Below are 25,847 nucleotides of genomic sequence, written 5' to 3'. Positions count from 1 at the left end.
TCTTGGAGAAAGAAGCTTGTAGGAGGTAAGGTACCATTACCTTGCGATATGTAGCCTTTTCAGAGCAGGCTTTATTAGTAGCCTTATACCTTGTCTACATTTAAGGGGAAAGTAAGTAGGCTCCCTCAGTGGTGGTGGACATGTTATGCATGTTTGTGGTTTCAGGCCAGCTTGACCTTCTGGCATTCCCAATGAAAGGGCATCTGGTGGCAAGACTCACACAGAACTCTATCTGGAGTCCATAGAAACTTATTTCTATGGAGATTAGAGAAAAACTAGTCAGTTTCTAATTCCAATTCCATGTTAACATCCCTTTTTTCCAAAATCCACAGAAGTGAAGTGAATTTCTATATCATTTGCTAGATTACTAATATTCATTCTTTTTTATATTGGGATGACCAACAGTGGTAAGCAGTAAGGGAACTGAGTGGCAGTCCAACTCAGCAACAAGAGGAAGGTGGTATATTTGGAAAACTAAAAAAGCTGAGCAAGACCTCAGTCGAGCATTTCTCCAGCCATTTCTGAAGAGAATGATCTTGCGACATATAGCCTTTTCAGAGTAGGCTTTATTAGTAGGCTTATACTTTGTCTGCATTTAAGGAGAAAGTAAGTAGGCTCCCTCAGTGGTGGTGGACATCTTATGTATGTTTGTGGTTTCAGGCCAGCTTGACCTTCTAGTATCTCCAGTGAAAGGGCATCTGGTAGCAGGACTCACACAGAACTCTATCTGGAGTCCATGGAAACTAATTTCCATGGAGATTTGAGAAAAACTAGTCTTGGTTTCTAATTCCAATGCCATGTTAAAATCTCTTCTCCCCCCCCCCCCCGCCCCAAAAGTGAATTTCTGTATCATTTGCTAGATTACTAATAATCTTTCTTTTCTATATTGGGATGACCTGTGGTGGTAAGCAGTAAAGGAACTGAGTGGCTGTCCAGCCCAGCAACATGAGGAAGGTAGTATATTTGGAAAACTGAAAATGCTGAGCAAGTCCTCAGTCAAAAATTTCTCCATCCATTTCTGAAATTAATGTAAAGTCTGGATGCAGCCAGAGGCATGAATCTTTGGTAGACACCAAAAAACTAGATTGTCAATGGGAGATAGCCCAATGGTTTATCACCCGATTTATGGTTCTACGGGGACCTATTGAATTGTATGACTTTATTTAAATTGTACTTTGTTTTGTGTACTTGACTATATCTGCTGCTTTGAATCCCCAAAGCAGGACAAGGCTGAGAAGAGGAAATGTGTCCAGTCCTTGGCAGGTAGATCCCTTAGTTCTCCACAGCAAACACACAGGTGATTTGGTTGAAGTAACTTTTATTAGAGATCCATCAGGTTCAAGGTGCTTAGACAGTGGAATTGGCAGAAGTGACGTATAAAGGGAAAGGATGGTTAGATATAGGATAATGTCCTGCCCTCAGGTTAGAGGCCCGTTGATATTCTGGCACGAAAGCCAGCGAAATTCTGGCACGAAAGCAGATTGAGCATGAGATCACCCCTGTTCCCAAGGAGATACAATTTGCACGAGCTGCAGCTGGCTCCCAAGGACGTTTGTGCTAAAAGTGAAAGTGTTTAACTTCAAAGCAGAGAGTGAGCTCCCAAAGAACAATCATTGAATGGTCTTCGGAACACTCCATAGTCTCAGAGGATACCTAAACAACACATATCATGTACATGGCATTTATGCAGACAAGCATACTTGACAAAATGCTTCAGATTGCTAAGTGCTGGGAGGGTACCTGAGGGTGTTCTGTGCCAAGATCTCTTAGAGACCTCAGATACCGAATCAGGCATTCTCGGTAGGGATGCAGAACAATTTTCCATTTTTGTAGGTTCAACACAAACTTTAATGAATTCTCTTGTAAATCGAAGGATGAAGTTGTTGTTTTTTGACTGAAGCAGGAACTTTGTCCAAAAAAATAGATAAATGTCACTATTTGCACCAGTTCTGAGAGTTGGGTTTAACAGTAGCTTTTATTATCATCTGTCACTCTGACAGCTGGTTGTTCTCTCTGTATGCTGATGACTCCGGATAATCAGGCAATCATTGCACATTATGAGACAAGTGCTCAAGGATTCAGGATGTTTCAAGTGGAGTTTCAAAGTTTGGAAACATTTGGTTTAAAAGAAAGTACTTTTATTTTTATTTATTTTATTTATGTCATTTAAAGTCTGCCTTTCTCAATGAGACTCAAGGCGGATTACAACGTGTGAGTCCAGTACAGTCAATTTCAAGGCTATTTCCATAAACAATGCCATAGGGTAAATAATCACAATTTTACAAAGACATAGCATTAGTAAGAATCCAATACAGAGTTGAAGAAATACTGAAACAGAACATGAGCAATTCTAGGGCTGACATTAGACCACATGAAGCACAAGTAGCGCATAGGAGTACATATTTAAGACAACAGATAGTATGTAAGGCAACATAGTGGTGAAGTCTATGGTCCTTAACTCATTAGCAAAGCATCTGAGAGCCCCTCCCTACAATACAAAAGCCTTTTTGAACAATTTGGTTTTGCATTGTTTGCAGAAAGCTAGGAGAGATACTGAAGCAAAACATAATCAATTCTAGGAGTAACATTAGACAGCATGGAGCGATGGTTGTACATAGGAGTACATATTTAAAGCAGCAGATAATATATGAGGCAAAAATGGTGATGAAGTCTATGATCCCCAACTTGTTAGTGAAGCACCTGAGACCCCATCCATACAATGCAGCCTTCCCATTTGAGTAAAAAGCCTTTTTGAATAGTTTGGTTTTGCATCGCTTATGGAAAGCCAGGAGAGTAGGGGCTCTTCTTTCTCAGGCAGGCCATTCCACAGGGTAGGGGTCACCACAGAGAAAGCCCATGTACAGGCTGCTGTTAATTTCACCCACGTGCAGAGTGGGCACCTGCAGGAGACCTGTCCAGATGAGCAAAGCTGTTGTGGAGGAACATAGGAAGGGAGGCAGCCCTGTAGGTATGCCATGCCATGGCCATGAAGAGCTTTGTATGTGATAACCAATACTTTGAACTGAGCACAATAGCTGATAGGTAGCCAATGGAGGGACCGCAGAATGGAGGTGACATTCATGCTCCTGCTCACTCCTGATCACAGTCGCGCTGCAGTGTTTTGCTTGAATTGGAGTCTTCTAATTAATTTGGATGAGAGGCATCTGTATAGTGCATTACAATACTCAAGTCTTGATGTTTCCATAGTATTTGTATAGCATGGCATAGCATAGCTGATTTTGCAGTCTGCTAGGGATTTTCTAGCCACTAAAGTGTTTCTCATCTGCAAATGTTGCTACGTCATTGTTCCATCTGATTCTTCTCCCACAGTTGCTCCCTTAGATGTATTAGAGAATGGGAATTTTGGTCTCATCATACATTTGGAGGTTTCTAAAAAATCTATGACTGATGGAGAAACCAGTTTTTCTTCTTTCATGTAATTTTGGAAGCTGGCTATTCCTTTGTTATGCTAATGGCTTAGAATGACTGTTGATTGGTTGCCTGCTAGTAACACACCTTCCTGGCTGAAAGGAAGAGGGCACACCCATGGGCTCTTCTCAGAGGATTTATTCAATATTTCTGCAACAATTGGTGCCTCCGATGTAATAGGAATGCTGAAATCCATTAAAAAAGTGTTAAGTACTAAAAATGACAGTTTCTCAACATTCCTTTACATCTCTCTGCAGGAGGAGCTCTGAATGGGAGGTGACAACCTCACTTTCACTAATGAATTTGTCTTGGTGGGACTCTCCAGTGACCATGAGACACAGATTTTCCTCTTTGTGGTCATTCTCCTCGTCTACTCATTTACCCTTGTGGGGAACCTAGGGATCATCGTGCTCGTACAGACAGACTCTCACCTCCACACACCCATGTATTTCTTCCTCACCCACCTCTCGAGCCTGGAGATTTGTTATGTCAACTGCACCATACCCCAGATGCTGGCTCATCTTCTCATGGGTCATGCAGAATTGTCCTTAATCCGTTGTGCATTACAGATGTATGTAGCTTTGGCAATGGCCACCGCTGAAGCATTTTTGTTGAGTGTCATGGCCTATGATCGTTTCTTAGCCATCTGCCGTCCCCTGATCTATGCCACTGTCATGAGAAGATGGCACCAGTTACAACTTGCTTCAACATGTTGGGTAGGTGGCTTTTGTGTTGCTGTCGTATGTGTCAGCATCACCTTTAGCCACCACTTCTGCAATCCCTGCTGTGTCAACCACTTTATCTGTGAGATACCAATGGTGTTGAAACTAGCATGTGATGATACCCACACCACAGAATTCATAATTTTTGTGTTTGCGGCAATGGTCATCTTCATACCCATTTCCGTTATCTTGATCTCCTATGTGCTGATTTTGCTTTCCATGTTCCAAATGCGTTCAGCCACTGGACTGCGCAAGGCCTTCTCTACATGCGGCTCCCATTTAGCAGTGGTCATCATGTTCCTTGGTGGAACCACCTTCACCTATCTTATACCCGAGTCAGGACGATCGCCTGATACCGACAAGCAAATTGCAGTGTTTTACGTTGTGGTCACCCCTCTTCTAAACCCGATCATTTACACCCTGCGGAACAAAGATGTCCATGAGGCGATGGCCAAGGCGCTGCAAAGACTGGGCTTTGCTAAGAAAAGCTGAATGTTAGTATTGGCTCAAACGGTCACCAGTTGAAAGTATGAACATTGTGATTAAGGATCTCAAACGCTATACCTTTACAATGAAGATCCAGTCTCTGTTCAGCCAAATGTTTGACTCAGTGGCTTTTGGGATAACGCTGGCCATAACAGTGTCTTCTCGCACAATTTCATGCGAGTTTTTGCTGTTTTCCGAAACAAGGTAAGCTGTGTGGAAACGGCCACTATATAACAACCAATAACATCAAGGACCATAGCCAGAACATTTTTTAAAAAAATATATTGTTATTATATCTTTATCCAAACCTTCCTGCAAAGATCTGAGAGGAGCACAAATATTCTCCCTTCTTTGATTTTTCTCCTCCCAATCACTGTGTGAGTTAGGTTCGGTTAAGAGAGAATAGTTGGTGGGCTGCATGGCTGAGTCCAGAGAAGAACCTGGGCCTCTTTGGCCTCACTCTGGCACTTCAGGGGAGTATGGAGCCATTCCATCCACCGGAAAGCCCAACTTTGTGCTGTGTTTTATTGCTTGGACCTGAAATATCCATGGTGACTAACGAGAGAATATCTGTAGCTGCATAACTGAATTTTTAAAAATACAAACTCAACCCCATTTCCTACGTATAGCAGGGTAGAGAGCTGGAAATCTTCCTTTTTTCTCTTCTGCATCCTCTGAATTTTAATTCTGTAGCCAAATATGGCTTCAGTTTGGTGTGGGGAGGTTCTCAGTTTGGGCAGAGTATCTACACAACAATAGTCACGCTAACTGATTAAAGAGTAAATAATATGTTAATCCAAGGTCCACACAAAGACACACATGCTCACATAAGACATTCATTGGGTGGCCTCGTTTGTTGTTATTTTTCCTCCTGAACTGTCAAATCCACCCAGTACATTAGTAAAAGGAATTGTTTATATACTTTGTTTGGCAGGGTAGGTAACTAGAATTAATGGCTCCCTCCACTGGCTGGCTCATTGTGTGAAACTGTTTGGTTGAGAGCTATACTTATTTCCTTAACTGAGGGCCAAGCTACAAGTGACGAATGACACTTGAACGGCAAGTGGATTGAGTGGAGGGCAAGTGAAACAAGGAGAAATACACTTGCCGTTCAAGTGCCATTCGTCACTTGTAGCTTGGCCCTGAGTAGGTTTGGTCTAGAAACTAAAAGTAGGCCATGTTGGGTGCTGGGAAAGGGCTTTCTCCTAGCAACTGGACAAAATCCTTAGAGAAAGCAACTTCCCATCTAGTGAGAGAGGCCTTCCTCCCATCACTGCTGCTCCATGAGAAGAAAAGTGTTGTACTGCAGTGCTACTCCTCGAGGTACAACAATTTACCAGATGGAAGAGCAGCATGGCCTAGGCAACGCCACCATTACCCCCTTAAATTGCCCAGGTTGTGCCCCTCCAATGAACCTTCCCTCCTCTGCCTTTATTGGTTCTTCTTTCCCTCCACTCTGAAGGCAACAGATGGGGAAGGGTCATACTCCTAGGACCTGATTGGCAGGTAGGCAATGCTGTTGCACAGGTAGCACCCCCTCCCTTCCAACCAAGTTAAATTAATGCATGTTTCTGAAGCTGTGGTCAGAGGGAGGGGTCGGTGCTCCTCCACTTACAATGACCCAATTAGTAGGGAAACAAAACAATGCCATTGCCTGGAAAAATGCACTCATGCTCACCACACACATTCCCCTTCCTGTAGATGGAGTAATGCTAAGGGCTCAGTCCCACCCATTGGGATCCAATTGGTTGCATGTAGAGTTGCTGTTAAGGAAAACAAGATACTGCAATGCCCGTCCACCAATGCCTGGCCTGTCTGCACTGCTGCTGCTTGAGTAAGAACTGAAATGAAGCACATGAACTTTTCAATGGAGAGGACTTGTGACAACTTTGTTTCCAGAATTTGTTTCAACATTCTGGAAGCTGCTCTGATGAACCAAACCAGAGACTTTTCAGCCCATTTGTTCCATTTTGCACACCTCTACTTACAACATCATTATCTCCTTCTTTGTTTTATCCTCACAATAACAACATATGTTAGGCTGAGAGAGGCTGACTGGCCCAAAGTCACCCAGCAAGCTTTCACGGCAGATTTCCTGGCAGTCAACGTTTTACATATCTATGTTGATACAGTTGGTTGTGATCTATTATTGATTAACAAGGAAAAATGTAATGTAGAGTTTCATCAATAAACTGCCCACGTTGCTCATGTGTGGCTGTGGGAGAGTGATAATTTTAATACTTTTAATAATTTTAATATTTAATATACTGTAATACCACGAGGGTTGAACCAGGTCTTAGACTGGTCATGTTGTCTTTGAACCTATGTTGCCTCTTTGGTTGCTATTGTGACCTACACCTTTAAATCAGTTCATTTACGACCTATATAATGATGATTTCCACTCATCTGCTTCACCTGTATCCGGGTCCCCACTTAGGAATAGAGAGGTGAAATTCATTTGTACATCTGGTAACTGTGAGTAATATATAGAGTAACTATGTTATGTAATACACATAATGTAATCTGGTTAAACTGTTTGAGCTTTATGTTTATCTGTACTCATATTACAGCTTTCTATCTATGCTCTTGAGAAAGCCAGCACGAAACAGGAAATCAGCCTGCATCTTGTTGAGCTGTAATAGCTGAGCTGTGTTAGGGGTGATCTTCTCCCCGCACGTCCAGCTGCTCCTGTGTGGACTCATTAATCCAGAAGCTGGCAGCTGCCACTCGTGGCTCTGGGTCTGCTTGAAGGACTACAAGGAAGACTGCGTGGTCTCCATGCTGCAATTTAATGTACCTTGGAGAATCTGGACTTGGCTAGGGGTTTAGGGGATCATCTTGTCCCAGGCTCAAACTGCCTTGTTTTTCATTTACATTTGGGATTCTTCCATAATTGTGAATGTTTGACTGTATTACAGCTGTATATTTTTGTTAAGAATTTGGTTGTTATTCATAAACACCTGGTTGGTCTGACGAATAGTCACATATACTGTATAATAGCTGTACAATTTGGTAAATAATTTATTTTTGTAAATATCCAGTTGAATTTATAAAGACGTGTATATTTTTGGTTACAGCTGTGTTAGGGATTTCTTCCAGTTCTGTCCAGCCATATGGTGCTTTATATTGGGTGAATTTTGCATTTACCGTGATACAGAGCAGAGCAGTTGACAATGCCCACCCAACACCTTAACCCATCTGGGATCAGGAGCAGAGCAGGTGCTCCATTCTTTCATTGGAGGATTCATTTTTCCTTTCAAAAATTAAGAGACCACTTGTGATATTGATTGTTTGAAATACTGACTGCATTTCATGTTGTCACATTTGTTGTATTGTCATTTTGATTGTAAATATGAAGATTACTGATTAGAAAAAACTATATCTTGTTTTGGTTCTATACCTAGTACTGGTGCTTTTAAATGACTTGATTTTCATTCCTGGGACCTTGTTTCTTTTCTACTGTTTCCTTCCCAAGGAATACCTCTTGTTTGTTTGTAATCAGGAACAGAACATGTAGTTGAGCCCACCACCCACCTTCACCTGTCAGGATCAGGAGTAAAGCAGGAGACCATGCCTGTTCCTCCCTTCACCCAGTGGGGAGCAGGTGGCAATGCCCACTCCCCTTCATCCAGCTGGGATCAGGCTCGGAGAAGGCGGCAATGTCTGCCCCCCTTCTCCCAGCTGTAGTCAGGCACAGAACAGGAGGCAATGCCCCCCTTTACATGGCAGGTATCAGGCATGGAGCAGGTAGCAAAGCCCACCACCCCTTCACATGGCCGAGATCAGGCAGATCAGGCGTGGAGCAGATGACAATGCCCACCCCCCTCCTTCACCAGCTGGAATCAGTGACAGAGGAGGAGTGAATGCCTGCCTGCCCACCATTCCCTTTCTAGAGCCCGTTGTATTTTTTCCCCACAACGGGCTTTGTTGCTGGTAAAGTAATAATAGCATGGCGTAGTACTGAGAGTGTCAGATTAGGATCTGGGAGACCTAGATTTGAATCACCACTCTGCCATGCAAGCTCATTGAGTGACCTTGGGCAAGTCCCACAACCTCAGCTGACCCTACCTCACAGGGTTGTTGTGATTACAAAATGGAGGAACAGGTAATGATATAAGATGCTTAGGGGACCCAGGGAGTAAAACATGGGATTCAAAGAGTAAACAAACAAATAAAAATAGAGCAGACTGTATGTAGTTCACAGAGGGGAATTATTATTACCTCTCTCTCCCCCAAATTTAAATGTTAATACCTTTAGTTCATCTCCTGCTATTTTCTATCTTGTTGGTTTACTAAAGGACAATACCAATACAATTAACCCAGCATCAGGGCTCGCAGCGGCCACCACTGAGCAGGGCGCTGGGCGGTCTGCTCCTGACATCAAAGGGGGGGCAGGGATTCTGCAGGACCCTGCTCTGTGGATTCCCTCGCAATTCACTCGCTGGCCTGCTCAACCTGTGCCACTCACCCTCTTTGGCCTCTGCCATCTCCTCCTCCTTCTGCCTCTCTGCCTCTCTGCCTCTCTGCCCTCACTCCACACCATCACTCCTTACTCACACCCACCACCTCAGAGCTCTTCCTAGCCACCTTATATACATAAGAACATAAGAACATAAGCAAAGCCATGTTGGATCAGGCCAGTGGCCCATCCAGTCCAACATTCTGTCACACACAGTGGCTAGAAATCCAGTGCCATCTAAAGGACTGTCAGTGAGGCCAGGACACCAGAAGCCCTCCCACTGCCTTCCTTCCAGCACCAAGACAACAGAGCACCACCTCCCCACAAAGAGAATACCATCTATCTCCTGTGGCTAATAGCCACTGATGGACCTCTGCTCCATATATTTGTCCAGTCCCCTCTTGAAGCTGGCAATGCTTGTAGCTGCCACCACCTCCTGTGGCAACGAATTCCATGTGTTTATCACCCTTTGTGTAAAGTAGTATTTTCTTCTATCTGTTCTAACCCGACTGCTCAATAATTTCATAGAGTGCCCACGAGTTCTTGTATTGTGAGAAAGGGAGAAAAACACATCTTTCTCGACCTTCTCTAACCTGTGCATTATCTTGTAAACCTCTATCATGTCTCCCCTCAGTCGTCTTTTCTCCAGGCTAAAGAGCCCCAAGCGCCTCAATCTTTCCTCATAGGGAAAGTGTTCCAACCCTTTAATCATTTTAGTTGCCCTTCTCTGTACTTTTTCCAGTGCTATGATATCTTTTTTAAGGTGTGGCGACCAGAACTGTACACAGTACTCCAAATGAGGCCTCACCATCGATTTATACAGAGGCATTATGATACCGGCTGATTTGTTTTCAATCCCTTTCCTAATAACCCCTAGCATAGCATTAGCTTTTTTTATGGCAGTCGCACACTGTGCTGACGTTTTTAGTGAGTTATCTATCATGACTCCAAGATCTCTCTCTTGGTCAGTCTCCGCCAGTTCAGACCCCATCAACTTGTATTTATATTTTGGATTTTTGGTTCCAATGTGCATTACTTTGCACTTGGCTACATTGAACCTCATTTGCCACATGGATGCCCACTCTTCTAGCCTCGACAGATCCCTTTGGAGTGCCTCACAATCCTCTCTGGTTTTCACCACCCTGAACAATTTCGTGTCATCTGCAAATTTAGCCACTTCACTGCTTAATCCCAATTCCAAATCATTAATAAACAAGTTAAAAAGCATTGGACCCAATACCGACCCCTGTGGCACCCCACTGCTCACCACCCTCCACTGTGAGAAGTGCCCGTTTATGCTCACTCTCTGTTTCCTATTAATTAGCCAGTTTTCGATCCACAAGAGGACTTGGCCCTTTATCCCATAGCTACTGAGCTTACTTAGGAGCCTTTGATGAGGAACTTTGTCAAAAGCTTTCTGGAAGTCAAGATAAACAATATCTATCGGGTCTCCCTTGTCCACTTGTTTGTTCACTCCCTCAAAGAACTCTAACAGATTGGTGAGACAAGATCTTCCCTTACAGAACCCATGCTGAGTTTTCCTCATCAGCTTTTGGTCATCAATGTGCCCACTAATTTTATTTTTGATAATAGTTTCCACCAACTTACCCGGTATTGACGTCAGGCTGACTGGCCTGTAATTTCCCGGATCTCCCCTGGAACCTTTTTTAAAGATGGGGACAACATTAGCTACCTTCCAGTCCTCAGGAACAGATGCAGAGTTTAATGACAGATTACATATTTTTGTGAGGAGATCTACAAGTTCACACTTGAGTTCTTTCAGAACTCTTGGATGTATGCCATCTGGGCCCGGTGATTTATCAGTTTTTAAATTATCTAGCAGTCGCATAACCTCCTCTCTCGTCACCTCAATGTGACTCAGGTCTTTCAAAACCCCTCCCAAAGTCAGTGCTTCCGGAGTGGGCATGCACTTCTTATCTTCCACAGTGAAGACAGAAGCAAAGAACGCATTCAGCTTCTCGGCCATTTCCCTATCACCCTTTAGTAATCCTTTTACGCCTTTGTCATCCAAGGGCCCCACGGCCTCCCTAGCTGGTTTCCTACTTCTAATATATTTAAAGAATTGTTTATTGTTTTTCTTTATGTTCTTTGCAATATGCTCCTCATATTCCCTTTTTGCCTGTCTGATCACAGACTTGCACTTTTTTTGCCACAGCTTATGCTCCTTTTTATCAACCTCACTCCGACTAGTTTTCCACTGCCTAAAAGAATCCTTTTTACCTTTTACAGCTTCTATTACATTGCTTGTTAACCATGCTGGCCTTTTCCTAAACCTATTTGTGCCTTTCCTAACCAGCGGTATATATTTAATTTGAGCTTCCAGGATTGTAGTTTTAAATAGTCTCCAAGATTCCCCAAGTGTTTTGACCTCTTTTACTTTCCCTTTCAGTTTCTTCTTCACGTACCCCCTCATCTCAGAAAAGTTACCCCTTTTGAAGTTAAACATGGCTGTGTTGGTCTTATTTGGCAATTTCCTATTTATACATATAGGGTTTCCTTTCCCCGTCCTGCCCTCCTTCTAGGCTTGTTCCCTCTCCTGACTTGGCCCAGCTGTGCCTCCCCTCAGGTGTTTCCCTCCTACCACTAATCCCTTCTTGGCTTCCTTGCCTTGCTGGCAGGGTGGGGTTGAATGCGAGCCATCCCCAGCTGAGGTCTCCTGGGCCTTGCTCATGAGGAGCCACCCCAGTAGGCCTTTGAACTGCTGATCTTGCCTGGCCTTGCTCACGAGGGGCTGTCCCAGCCGGCTTCTGCACTGCTGAGCTTGCCTGGCCTTGCTCGCGAGGAATTGCCCTGGCCAGCTTCTGGGCTGCCTGCGCATTGATGCTGGGTGGGGCTGCCCATCTCCTCCCCAGAAGCCTGCGGCAGCTCCACCTGGAGGGGCTTGGCTCCTAGCAACTCCTGAGCCAGGCTGCTGTCCTCTAGCCGGGGTGTGGCTCTGGGCTGTTGTGGCTGCTTCTCCTCCTTGGCTGGTAAGGGCTCTGTTTGGGCTGCTGCTGGGTCCCTATTCCCCCTGCTTTGGCCCTTTTCCTCTGTCCTGCGTAGCCCCCTCTCTTCCCCCTGGAGGGTGGGATTGGCTGGTCTCCCCCTACTCCCTCCAGCTCTCTGAGGCTTTGGCCTTTTGCCCCTTCCCCCTGGAGTGGGCAGGTTCTGGACCTGGTTGCTGGCTGGGGTGGTAGGGCCACTGCCTCCCGGTTGCCTCCCACTGCTCCCTCCTGGCAAGTCTGGGTGCTGGGACCCAGACCCCAGACACCCGGAAGTACCTATGTGTTTTACCTATATATTTTGGTAATGAAGTATGGGAATTCTGCTCTCAAAGCAGCTTGAACCAACTCAGCTGACTCTGTCTCTTCTCACTGAAGGCACTGAAACCAACATGGGTTACATTTCTATCAATGGGAAAACTGACTTGTATGATTTTGGGTCATTTCTTTATTGAATGTATTTTAAGAGTTATGAAAACTGTGTGACATCAAGTGCTTCTGACTCAAGAGGCTGCAGAAACAAAGCATTAATTATCCGGGGACAAGAACCAGAGGGATAGAAGCAATCCTTGTGGAGAAATTCATAGCCTTTATTATCTCCTTGAGTCCTAAAACCTTTCAGTTCACAGAATCAAACATTATGCTTTCTCTTTTATAAAGCTGAAAATAATCTGGAAGCCGGACAAGCCAATGTGAGTTGACCATCATCTAAGAGGGTGTTAAGTTTTGGCTGGAGGAGAAATTTTCGAGGTGGCTTAGCATTCGAAATTCAGGCTGCGTTCATCTCAAAGGTCCCCAGCATTTCCAAGATAAGGAGGGACATCTCAAGACCCTGGAAAGAGGCTGTTAATCAAAGACTGCATACTTGACTAGAAGGACCATTTTTCTGACTCCACATGAAGTAGCTTCTCTCCCAGTTGTAGAGGACAAGACCTTCTTGAGAAAGATGGGATAAGTAGGAGATGTCGGGGGGAAATCTTTCTTAGCCCAAGACCGTGCAGAGATGCCTCCTCTCACAGTAGACAGTGCCGAGGTATGTAGAGCGACGGTTGGACAATGCTGAGCAAGATGGCCAGCACTGGAATACTTTATACATATGCATACAATGTGGAAAAATAAAAAAGTGCTGACACCTTACGAGAAACATACTACAGGGGGAAGATAAGGGAAGACAGAGATCAGGGGATCACGTAAACAGGGGATTCATTGCTTTGTACATCTACCAAATACTGAAATGAGGGTGAAAGATCATCTCACATCACAGAAGGAACACCTGTGACACATTTTTAATGTTTGCTTCAGTACACACTAGTTTCTCCGTGGATGGAGAGACACAGTTTATGAGGGAGGAAAGTGGTCTCTGGACCCTTGTGGGGAGAAATGCAGCCCAGGGAGGCTGTTCTGGGGAGAGAAGAGTTCAGCTTGTCTCTTAGGAAACTTGAATCTTTCTACTTTTGTTTTTCAGTCAAGAGGAATTTGTACGTCCACATACATGCACACACAGACATACAGGAAGTTGGACTGAGACTGAAATATTTTTGTATTTTTAATACCTTTGGGTATTTAAAATCATGAGTACAATTAGATGAATTCGGTAACTGACGTGGTCATCGTTTCCTTCGGTTTCTCAAAAGGGAAACACATTTTTGGGTCTCACTTCACACTCCCCACCAATATGAGATCACGACTCAGGGAGGTATTCAAGGGCAGTTAGATTAGCTAGCAGAGCACAGGCAACAAGGGGCAGATCCTCTTGTCTGCATACTCCACGTTTACCCAAAGAGAGAGGTGGGGGGGAGACTGTTGCCTTGCATGATACATGGACAGATGGCCTTGTATATATTGGGCAAGTCCACAGTTAGTGCTAACTACCCCTAAAGAAATAGAGAAATCTCCAATTGTGAATCAGGAGTTTTCTCGAGGAATGCAAAAAACTCTAGAAGATTTGCGGGTTCAGCTCAGAGTTTGACACTGTAAGACAGTGGTCACAAGTTCAGGATTAAATTACGTCTGCTCAATCGGTGGAATCGGCTGCCTAGGTATGTGGTGGGTTCCCCCTCATCGGCAGTCTTCAAGGAGCAGCTGGATGAATATTTTTCAGGGATGTTTTAGGCTGTTCCTGCGTTGAGCAGGGGTTGGACTAGATGGTCTCTAAGGCGCCTGCCAACATTATGGTTCTATGAAGAGTTACTCTTCATTTCCATGGGCTTAGACTGGAGTCACTCTTCTTAGGATTGCACTGTAGGAGGCAAGGTCATGCCTACAGGACCAGATGAGGTTTCTGGAGTCCATATTTTATCCCCTATGGAGGGGAACAGCACCTCAGAGCGGGTGATTTTGAGAAAGAAAAAGCCTGCTTGTATCTGAGGAAGGTGGGAGTTTTCCACCTTTGTTTTAAAGTTTGAATGCACATGAGCCCATACACCCAGGAAGTTGGATATGGATTGAAATCCTATGTTCTTTTAATACATTTGTTTGGCTTCATTAATAGAATTTGTTGAATTGGCTAATCAATTTGGTTGATGTTTCCCTCAGTTTCTTGAAAGGAAAACAGATTTCTGAATCTCACATCCTCCCTCCTCACCCAACTAGCTTGGGGTCAAACCACACGAGTCAAAATACACTCAAATTGCATTCAAATACACTCGAATTACAAAATGCACTTGAATTACTTGTGTAATTTGACTGTATTTTGTCTCGTGTGGTAAGTCTCTGAAATCTTCCATCTCAAATTTCAGGCAGAAAGGAGAAACCCTGCCCATTCTCCAGATATTTCTAATTTCACTTGTAGACTGAGGGCCAAGCTACACATGACGAATGACACTTGAACAGCAAGTGTATTTCTCCCTGTTCACTTGTCCTCCACTCAATCCACTTGCCGTTCAAGTGTCATTCGTCACTTGTAGCTTGGCCCTGAGCTGGGGAGAAAAAATGCTTCAGAGTGCTGGGAGGGTGCCTGCAGGTGTATGTATGCCTTTGATTCTGGATCAGATGTTCTCTCTGTAGGAAAGCAGCAGAATTTTGCCTGTTTGCAGGTTCTATTAAAACCTTAATAAACATTACTGTAAATTGCAGGATGAAACTGTGGCAGCCAAATGTGTTTGGCAGAAATATGAACTTTGTGAGAAAAAAATAGTTTGTATGATTGGCACCGGGTCTGGGTACTGGATTTAAAAATAGCTTTTATTTTAACTTGTGTTCTGATAGGTGGTCTTTCCATTTGTACACTGATGACTCAAAACAATGAATCTCTTCTTGTACATTATGGTTTCAAAGTCTCAGCATGTTTGGTTGAAAAGAAAGCACTTTGCAGTCAGCTAGGGATTTTCTAACTTCTAAAAAGGTTCTCATCTGCAAAGGTTGCTACTTTATTGTTCCTCCTGATTCTTTTCCCGCAATTGCTACCATATGTGTGTTTGAAAATGGGACTGTTAGGATGCTTCTAAAAGTCAGTAACTGCTGGAGAAAGTAGCCACACACTTACGGAAGCTGATCATTCTTTTGTTATGCTAATGGATCAGAATGACTATTGACTGTTAGGAGATTTTCCCCATCTAAACATACCCTCCAGTCTAAGAGGAAGAATCCACAGGCATGGGTTCTTCTTAGAAGATTTCTTCAAGAAACCTGCAATGGTTGTCACCAGTGATACAACAGGAGAAGTTGAAAAAATCCATTAGAAAAGTGTTAAATGCTAAAAATGACAGTTTTGCAATATTTCTCTCTTTGTCTTGGCAGGAGAAACTCTGAATGGGAGCTGACAACTTCACCTCTATTACCGAATTCATCTTGATGGGACTCACGAATGACCGTGAGAAACAGATTCTGCTCTTTGTGCTAATTCTGTTCATTTACTCATTTACCCTTGTGGGGAACGTTGGAATCATCATGCTAGTACAGATGGACTCTCACCTCCACACACCCATGTATTTCTTCCTCACACACCTCTCGAGCGTGGAGATTTGTTACGTCACCAGCTCCACACCCCAGATGCTGGCTCACCTTCTGATGGGACATGCAGTAGTGTCCTTAATCCAGTGTGCACTACAGATGTATGTAGCTTTGTCTATGGGTACAGCTGAAGCATTTTTGTTGAGTGTCATGGCCTACGATCGTTACTTAGCCATCTGCCATCCCCTGACGTATGCCACTGCCATGGGGAGATGGCGCCAGTTCCAGCTTGCTTCAGCCTGTTGGGTAAGTGGCTTTTGTGTTGCCATAGTAGGTGTGAGCCTCACTTTTAGCCACCCCCTCTGTGGTCCTTGCTGCATCAACCATTTTGTCTGTGAGATACCAGTAGTGTTGAAACTAGCATGCGATGACACCCACACCACAGAATTCATCGTTTTTCTGTTTGCAGTGATCGTCATCCTGGTACCCTTTTCCGTTATCTTGATCTCCTATGGGCTGATTTTGCTTTCTGTGTTCCACATGCGGTCAGCCACTGGACTGCGCAAGGCCTTCTCTACATGTGGCTCCCATTTAGTGGTGGTCACCTTGTTCTATGGCACAATGACTGTTACCTATATCATACCTGAGTCAGGAAGATCTCCTGATACTGACAAGCAAATTGCAATATTTTATTTTGTGATCACCCCGCTTCTAAACCCAGTCATTTACAGTCTTCGGAACAAAGATGTCCATGAGGCACTCGCCAAGATGCTGCAAAAGATTGGGCTTTGCAAAGAAAAATTGAGTGTTAACATTGGTCCAAAGGCTCACTAGTTGAAAGTATGAATATTGTGAATAGAGATCTTGAATGCTATATGTTTACAATAAACACAGCCTAAAATATTTACTGTTCAGCCTCAATATTGACTCCCTGTCTTTTCAAATAGCACTAACAAAACATCAAAGACTACCAGCCAGAAAGGTATATTTATTATTGGCTGGGAGAATGCTGTTGCCTGGGTATGCTTAGGGGACCCAAGGGGTAAAATGTGGGTATGCTTAGGGGACCCAAGGGGTAAAATGTGGGGTTCAAAAGAGTAAACAAACAAATAAAAATAAAGCAGACTGTATGTAGTTCACAGAGGGAAACTGTTATTACCTCTCTCTCCCCCAAATTTAAATGTTAATAACTTCAGTTCATCTCCTGCTTATGGCCGTGTCCGCACGTCTTTCCCCCTTGTGGAAAATTGCGCAACACTCATGGAACGACAGTGTCTTCATGGCACAAGTTCCCATCATGACTCCATTTCGTGACATGATGATGTCACAAATCATGCACAAAACAGAGTCATGATGGGAAATTGCACTATGAAGATGCCATTGTTCCATGTGTTTTGTGTGATTTTCCATGAGGGAAATACGTGTGGAAATGGCCATTTTCTTTATTTTTGGTTTACTAAAGGACAAGAGCAACACAGTTAACCCACAAGTACCTAGGTGCATTGCATGTTTGTTTTGGTAATGATGCATGAGAATTCTGCTATCGTGACAGCTTGAACCAACTCAGCTGAATCTGTCTGCCCTCCCTGAAGACAATTTATTTTGAGAGGAATTCCATCTGCTTCACACTTATTACCGGAGAAACAAGCCATCAGGAGAAAAGGCAATAATGTTTTGCCACAGGCACACTTTTCACTGAAGTCTTCATTAGTCGCCCACATATGAGAAGATGTACAGATGTCCCTAGAAAATCAGGCCGGGACCATCTATTGTACAGAAGGTGGTATATATGTATGGTCCCAGAGGGATTGTTTTTCTAATGAAAGGATATCTAGTGGCATGGCTCAGATAGCTCAGATATAGCTCTGTCTATAGATCATGAAGGGCTATTGTTGCTGATAGTAGACACCACTGGGCTTGGAGTGTCATTGGCCTCACTCAGTAAATGGCTGATTCTGTGTTGATGTCTCTCTGTTTACAGTTCATTGATGGAACAGTGATATTCCTTAAATTTCATGGACCACCTTCATCAGTTGTCCCACATGAGTAAGAGTGTAGATTTTCCTTCTTGGGCAAGGGAAAGTGGCTCAAGGGCAGACCAGCTGCTTCGTATGCAGGTGATCTCAAATTCTGTCCCAAGCATCTCCAAAGAATCTCAAGAAGGAGATATTGGGAAGAAATCTTTCTTAGCCCAAGACCCTTCGGAGATGCCTCTGCTCAAAGTAGATGGTGCTGAGCTATGTACAGCAACAGACTGACAATGCTGAGCAAGATGGCATTTTTTTAAATTAATTCAATTTTTAGCTCACCCTCCCTTCAAGCAGGCTCAGGGTGGGGTACAAAATATGATGGATACAAAGTTAAAAACATTTAAATACATTTAAAACTAGAAAACAACAATACATGTACAATCAATATCACAGATGGCGGCTCCTTCCATTTTCCCAGTCATATGTAAACAAGAAAAAACAGTTTATATCATTCCAGTGATTTCACTTGTAAGGGGGCAGATGGTTTTGCAGCCTCCCTGGTGGGAGACTGATAAGGAGACTCCCAAGGTAGCCTAAGACTGGCCTCAGCCATATGCCTGTGTAAGGCGTCACTTGTTGCTTGGCTCTCAGGGAGGTATTCAAGGCAGTCAGGTTAGCCAGCAGAGTTACAAGCAAGGCCCACCAAAAGGAAATGAGGTCTTGGCGGGCCTGAGTGTCCTCTGACAGAGAGTTCCACCAGGTTGCAGCCAGGACCGAGAAGACCCTGGCCCTGGTTGAGGCTAGTTGAGTCTACTTGTGGCCCAGGACCACCAATAAGTTTTTATTTGCCGATCTTAGCACTCTCCATGGTACATTACAGGGAGAGGTGGTGTTACTGGAATTGGTCTCATTACAATAAAATAATTTGTGGGGGGAATTAGCAAGCAAGGAGGACAGATATGCAAGAGGCCGGTAACCGCAGGGATCTGTTCACTAATTTTCACGGGGTCCCTCCCATTATAACAAACAAGGCTGGTGCTTAGAATCAAATGACAATTTTATTAAAGAAAAAGGCTTCATGCACATACACGCAGAATTACGGGGTAAAATATTATACACACACAGAGTCCTAGGAAGCTTATCCAGAAGTTGGGAATAGAGGGAGGGAATAAGTAGATAGGTAGACCCTGAAGATACTGTGCCCTGTGGAGTAGCAAATGGCTACTCCAGAAATGAAATCCGAAGAGCAATCAAACCCAGGATGAATCAAACAACCAAGGAAAAAGTCTCCTACAGGAAAAGTGTTTTTGCCATATATCAAAGGAATTACTGATCACATGGGAAAGCTTATGAAAAAGCATAACCTTCAAGCAGTATTCAGACCCGCCCGAAAAATACAACAGATGCTACGATCAGCAAAAGACAGTAGAGACCCCCTCACCTCTGCAGGAGTATACCGTATACCCTGCAGCTGTGGACAAGTTTACATCGGGACCACAAAGCGTAGCATCCAGACAAGAATAAAAGAACATGAAAGACACTGCAGACTTGGACAACCTGAAAAATCAGCAGTGGCTGAACATAGCCTAACGCAAACAGGGCACAGTATCTTATTCCAGGACACCAAAATACTGGACAACACTTCCAACTACTTTGTCAGACTGCACAGGGAAGCCATTGAAATTCACAAGCATAAGCAAAACTTCAACAGGAAAGAAGAAACCTTAAGAATGAACAGAGCATGGTTTCCAGTTCTGAAAAACACCAGGCTAACAAAACATTCTATCCCCGACAATAGCCCTGCAGAGAAGATTAGCACATCAAGTACCAATCCACATGCAAAAGAACCTCCTCAGGACACAGTGAAGCCTCCCGCCATTAGCATTCCACACCCTGGGAAACTCTTACAGGATGACTCAGCTCAACCCCACCCCTCCTGAGTAGATACAATGACCTACATCTTTTCCACACTGTGACACTGTGAGATCTCTGTCTTTTGGTGCTACACCTCTGAAGATGCCAGCCACAGCTGCTGGCGAAACGTCAGGAACTACAATGCCAAGACCACGGCAATACAGCTCGGAAAACCCACAACAACCAAATTAAATCCTGTCCTCAAGTCATAGCTGAGGGCCAAACTACAAGTGATGAATGACACTTGAATGACAAGTGTATTCCTCCCTGTTCACTTGCTCTCCACTCGATCCACTTGCCGTTCAAGTGTCATTCGTCACTTGTAGCTTGGCCCTGAGTTACGGCAACCCCCTGGTGGGGTTTTCACAGAAAGAGACTAACAAAGGTGGTTTGCCATTACCTGCTTCTGCAGCCCTCATCTTCATTGCAAGTCTCCTGTACAATCACTAACCAAGGCAGACCCCGCTTAGCTTCAGAGATCTGATAATGTCAGGCTCTCCCGGACAAACCCTGGGGGACTATGGAGTGCTTTATGCATATGCATACATGTGTGGAAAAATAAAAAGGCACTGACATCCTATGTGAAACAGACTACTGGATAAGGGAAATGTGAAATCAGGGGATCATGTGAACAGGGTGTACATCTACCAAACGCTGAAATGTGAGTGAAAGCCAGTTATCTCATATCACGGGAGGAACAGCTGGGACACATTTTCAATGTTTGCTTCAGTACACACTAGTTTCTCCGTGGATGAAGACAGTTTATGAGGGAGGAAAGTGGTCTGGACCCTTTTGAGGAGAAATGCAGCTCAGGGAGGGGGATTTGGGGAGAGAGAAGCTCAGCTTGTCTCTGAGGAAACTTGAATGTTCCTACCTTTGTTTTTTAGTCAAGAGGAATTTATTCATCCATACAGGAAGTTGGATTGAGACTGAAATCTTTTTGTATTTTTAATACCTTTTTGTATTTAACATCATGAGTACAATTAGATGAATTAGGTAACTGATGTGGTCATTTTTTTCCTTCGGTTTCTCAAAAGATAACCACATTTTTGGGTCTCACTTCACTCTCCCCACCAATGTGAGATTCATGACTGAGAGCTAAGCTACAAGTGACTCCCGACACAGGTTGGACACTTTTCAGCTTCCCTCAAGTGTTGATGGGAAATGTAGGCATCCTTGTCTTGCAGCTGTAATGGAGAGCCAAGTTGTAAAACCAAGATGCCTACATTTCCCATCAAAACTTGAGGGAAGCTGACAAGTATCCAACCTGTGTAAGGCATCACTTGTTGCTTGGCTCTCAGGGAGGTATTCAAGGGCAGTCAGGTTAGCCAGCAGAGTTACAAGCAAGCATTGTTACAGTCGTAGCAGGAGCAGCAGACCAAATGCTACAGACTTTGCGACCCTTGAAGGAAAGTTCTGTATAACCTAAGAAACCGACCTGTGTGCTTTTAGGCTACTTCTTTATTGAAAAGTTTAAAGAACGTTTCTTCATTTTAAAAGTGATCTTCAGAGTAATTAGGTTGAGGTAAGAAAAACAAACGTCCAGTGACACCTGAAAGACTAACAATCTTTATTCCACTGTGAGCTTTTGTGACTCAGATCTCATGAGACAAGAAAGAAAACTTTAATGATCAAGAAGGAAACAACAAAGGAACCAAAGCGATCCCCATGGAGAAGTCCTGTAGTCTTGTTTATCTTCTTGAACCTTCAAACCTTTGAGATCACATGGTGAATAAAAACCCATCACGCTGTAAGTTTCCCATTGTTGAGAATGGTTACAAAGTTGTGCAAACCATAGCAAGTAGACCCTCATCTTAGAGGGTCTGGAGGAGAACGTCTCTAGATGGCCAAGGAACTGGAATTCAGAGTTCATGTTTTGCATGCATCTCAACTATCCTTAACTTTTCCAGAACAGAGAAGAACATCTACTTGAAGCCCAGAAAATTGGCTGCCAGTAAAGGTGAAACTACTAAGAGGGTCCATCCGTCTGACTCAGCAAAAAGAAGTCCTGTCCCAGCCATACAGACCAGGACCTTCTTGGGAAACATGGGCATCAGAAATAATTTCTGTCTTCTCTCTAATAAGACTCTGCTCTCCAATTGGCAGAACATTAAGTAGTACTATGTAAGATCCATATATTTTAAGGTGTGCATTTCTCAGTTCAAAAGTTTCAGTTTGATCCAGAGGATTTTTACCAACTTCCTGTCATTTTACAGCAGGAGAATTGTTAATGTGTTCTACTCTCATCTTGGAGGAAGAAGCCTATAGGAGATGAGGTACAAAGATCCTGCTATGTGCTACCTTTTCAAAGTAGGCTTATTAGTAGCCTTATAGGTTGTCCACATTTAAGAGGAAAACAGGTAGGCTCCCTCAGTGGTGGTGGACATGTTATGTATGTATGTGGTTTCAGGCCAGTTTGACCTTATAGTATCTCCAATGAAAAGGCATCTGGTAGCAGGGCTCACGAAGAACTCTATCTGGACTCCACAGCAATCTATTTCCATGGAGATTAGATCAAAACTAGTCTTGGTTTCTAATTTCAATTCCATGTTAACACCCTTTCTTTCCAAAATCCACTGAAGTAAAGTGAATTTCTACATCTTTCACTAGAATACTAGTATTCTTTCTTTTTTATACTGGGATGACCAGCGGTGGTAAGCAGTAAAGGAACTGAAGGGCTGCCCAACCCAGCAACAGGAGGAAGGTAGTATATTTGGAAAACTAAAAAAGCTGAGCAAGACCTCAGCTGAGTATTTCTGCATCCATTTCTGAAAATAATGTAAAATCTGGATGCAGCCAGAGGCATGAATCTTTGGTAGACACCAAAAAGCTAGATTGTCAATGGGAGATAGTCCAATGGTTTATCACCTGATTTATGGTTCGCCTATTGAATTGTATGACTTTATTTAAATTGTACTTTGCTTTGTGTACTTGACTGTATCTGCTGCTTTGAATTCCCAAAGCAGGACAAGGCTGAGAAGAGGCAATGCTACAGATTGCTAAGTGCTGGGAGGGTACCTGAGGGTGTTCTGTGCCCAGATCTCTGAGAGAGCTCAGATCCTGAATCATGCATTCTCGGTAGAAATGCAGAAGAATTTTGCATTGTTGAGGGTTCAACACAAACATTAATGAATTATCTTGTAAATTGCAGGATGAACCTCTGGATATTTGGCTGCAGCAAACAATTTCTGGGTATTGAATTTTAAAATAGCTTTATTATCGATGGTTGTTGTGGGTTTTCTGGGCTGTATTGCCATGGTCTTGGCATTGTAGTTCCTGACGTTTCGCCAGCAGCTGTGGCTGGCATCTTCAGAGGTGTAGCACCAAAAGACAGAGATCTCTCAGTGTCACAGTGTGGAAAAGATGTAGGTCATTTGTATCTACTCAGGTGGGGTGGGGTTGAGCTGAGTCATCCTGTAAGAGTTTCCCAGGGTGTGGAATGCTAATGGCGGGACGCTTCACTGTGTCCTGAGGAGGTTCTTTTGCATATGGATTGGTACTTGATGTGCTAATCTTCTCTGCAGGGCTATTGTCGGGGATAGGATGTTTAGCCTGGTGTTTTTCAGAACTGGAAACCATGCTCTGTTCATTCTTAAGGTTTCTTCTTTCCTGTTGAAGTTTTGCTTATGCTTGTGAATTTCAATGGCTTCCCTGTGCAGTCTGACAAAGTAGTTGGAAGTGTTGTCCAGTATTTTGGTGTCCTGGAATAAGATACTGTGCCCTGTTTGAGTTAGGCTATGTTCAGCCACTGCTGATTTTTACAGTTGTCCAAGTCTGCAGTGTCTTTCATGCTCTTTTATTCTTGTCTGGATGCTACGCTTTGTGGTCCCGATGTAAACTTGTCCACAGCTGCAGGGTATACGGTATACTCCTGCAGAGGATGCAACTGAAAGTCCAAGACTGATGCAGAAACCAGCTTTTTTCCTTTCAAGCAATTTTGGAACCTGGCCATTCCTTTGTTATGCTAATGGATTCGAATGACTGTTGCTTGGTTTTCCTCTAGACTAGTAACACACCCTCCAGACTAAGAGGAAGAGAGCACAACCATGGGCTCTTTTCAGAGGATTTATTCAATAAATCTGTAACGGTTGGCACCACTGATGCAACAAGAGAAGCTGAAATCAATTTGGAAAGTGTTAAATGCTCTTTCTGCAGGAGAAGTTACAAATGGGAGGCGACAACCTCACCTCCACTCATGAATTCATCTTGGTGGGACTCTCCAATGACCGCGAGACACAGATTCTCCTCTTTGTGGCCATTCTCCTCATCTACTCATTTTCTCTCGTGGGGAACCTTGGAATCATGCTCGTACAAAAAGACTCACAACTCCACACCCCCATGTATTTCTTCCTCACACACCTCTCAAGCCTGGAGATTTGCTATGTCAACAGCACCATACCCCAGATGCTGGCTCACCTTCTCATGGGTCATGCAGAATTGTCCTTAATCCATTGCGCGTTACAGATGTATGCAGCTTTGTCTCTGGGTTCTGCTGAAGCACTTCTGCTGGGGGTCATGGCCTACGATCGTTACTTAGCCATCTGCCATCCCCTGACCTATGCCACTGCCATGGGAAGATGGCATCAGTTGAAACTTGCCTCGATCTGTTGGGTAGGTGGCTTTTGTGTTGCTGTCGTATGTGTAAGCCTCACCTTTAGCCACCCCTTTTGTGATCCCTGCTGCATCAACCACTTTATCTGTGAGATTCCAAAGGTGTTGAAAGTAGCATGTGATGACACCCGCATGACAAAATTTATAATTTTTTTGTTTGCAGGGATGATTATCCTGGTACCCTTTTCCATTATCTTGATCTCCTATGGGCTCATTTTGTTTTCTGTGTTCCACATGCGGTCATCCACTGGACTGCGCAAGGCCTTCTCTACATGCGGCTCCCATTTAGCAGTGGTCATCATGTTCTATGGGGGAACCACCTTCACCTATCTTATACCTGAGTCAGGAAGATCTCCTGACACTGACAAGCAAATTGCGGTGTTTTATGTTGTGGTCACCCCCCTTCTAAACCCTATAATTTACACCCTGTGGAACAAAGATGTCCATGAGGCGATGGCGAAGTTCCTGCGAAGATTGGGATTTGCTAAGAAAAGCTGAATCTTAACATTGGTCCAAAGGATCACCAGCTGAAAGTATGAATATTGTGAATAAAGATCTTGAATATTCTGTGTTTACAATACGTCTCTGTTCAGCCTAAATGTTGACTCAGTGTATTTTAAGATAACACTAGCCAACAACATGAAGGACAACCAGCCAGTCTACATTTAAAAATTATTATTGTTATATTTTTATCCAAGGCTTCCTTTGAGGATATGAGAGTAGCTCAAATGTTCTCCCTTCTTTTTTTTTTAACGCTCACAATCATAGTGTGTAGTTATTTGCGTTAAGAAGAGTAACTCTCAGGCATAACTGATTAACTTCATAGCAAAGCTTAGAGAAGAAACCAGGCCTCTTTGTCCTCTCTACAGAACTTTGGTGAAGGACGGAGCCATTCCATCCACTTTACATTCCAATTCTTGTGCTGTAGTTGGTTGGATGAATCTGAAATATGTAGGGTAACCATTAAGAATATCTGTAGTTGCATAACCGAATTTTAAAAATATAAACTCAAACAATAAAAGGAATACAAAACAAAAAAGGGACAGGAAAAGACTTTTTTTGATCAAGATCCTGGAGTGATGTCTTCAGTGAGAGTAGATAATGCTGAGTTAGACATACAGTGATTCCGCACACGTTGGATAATGCACTTCCAATCCTCTTTATAGATCATTTGGAACAGATTTTTTTTGTGTGTGGAACAAAAAATCCACCTAAAACAATTGATAAAGTGCATTGAAAGTGCATTATCCAACGTGTGTGGAATCAGCCAAAGTCTGACCTAATTATAAGGGAACTTATGTGTTCAGTTTTGGGCATCACAGTTTAGGAAGAATGTTGACAAGCTGGAACGTATCCAAAGGAG

The 25,847-nt window shown here is 43.5% G+C and overlaps 3 protein-coding genes across 3 annotated transcripts; all 3 read left to right on the top strand.

The window, feature by feature from the left end:
* The first annotated feature begins 3,698 nt into the window (after nucleotides 1-3,698).
* LOC129339639 (olfactory receptor 2D3-like) lies at nucleotides 3,699-4,643 on the top strand. The gene has a single exon (XM_054994220.1). It carries the CDS (start codon nucleotides 3,699-3,701, stop codon nucleotides 4,641-4,643), a length of 945 nt encoding a protein of 314 aa, XP_054850195.1.
* An 11,556-nt stretch (nucleotides 4,644-16,199) lies between these two features.
* LOC129339637 (putative olfactory receptor 2B3) lies at nucleotides 16,200-16,823 on the top strand. Its single transcript, XM_054994219.1, has one exon. It carries the CDS (start codon nucleotides 16,200-16,202, stop codon nucleotides 16,821-16,823), a length of 624 nt encoding a protein of 207 aa, XP_054850194.1.
* A 7,190-nt stretch (nucleotides 16,824-24,013) lies between these two features.
* Nucleotides 24,014-24,982, top strand: LOC129339636 (olfactory receptor 5F1-like). Its single transcript, XM_054994218.1, has one exon. The coding sequence runs from the start codon at nucleotides 24,014-24,016 to the stop codon at nucleotides 24,980-24,982; it is 969 nt and encodes a 322-aa protein (XP_054850193.1).
* Nucleotides 24,983-25,847: the final 865 nt, after the last annotated feature.

This window comes from Eublepharis macularius, chromosome 12 (genome assembly GCF_028583425.1).
Source record: "Eublepharis macularius isolate TG4126 chromosome 12, MPM_Emac_v1.0, whole genome shotgun sequence".
Lineage (NCBI taxonomy): Eukaryota > Metazoa > Chordata > Lepidosauria > Squamata > Eublepharidae > Eublepharis > Eublepharis macularius.
This window is presented reverse-complemented; position numbering and strand designations above follow the sequence as displayed.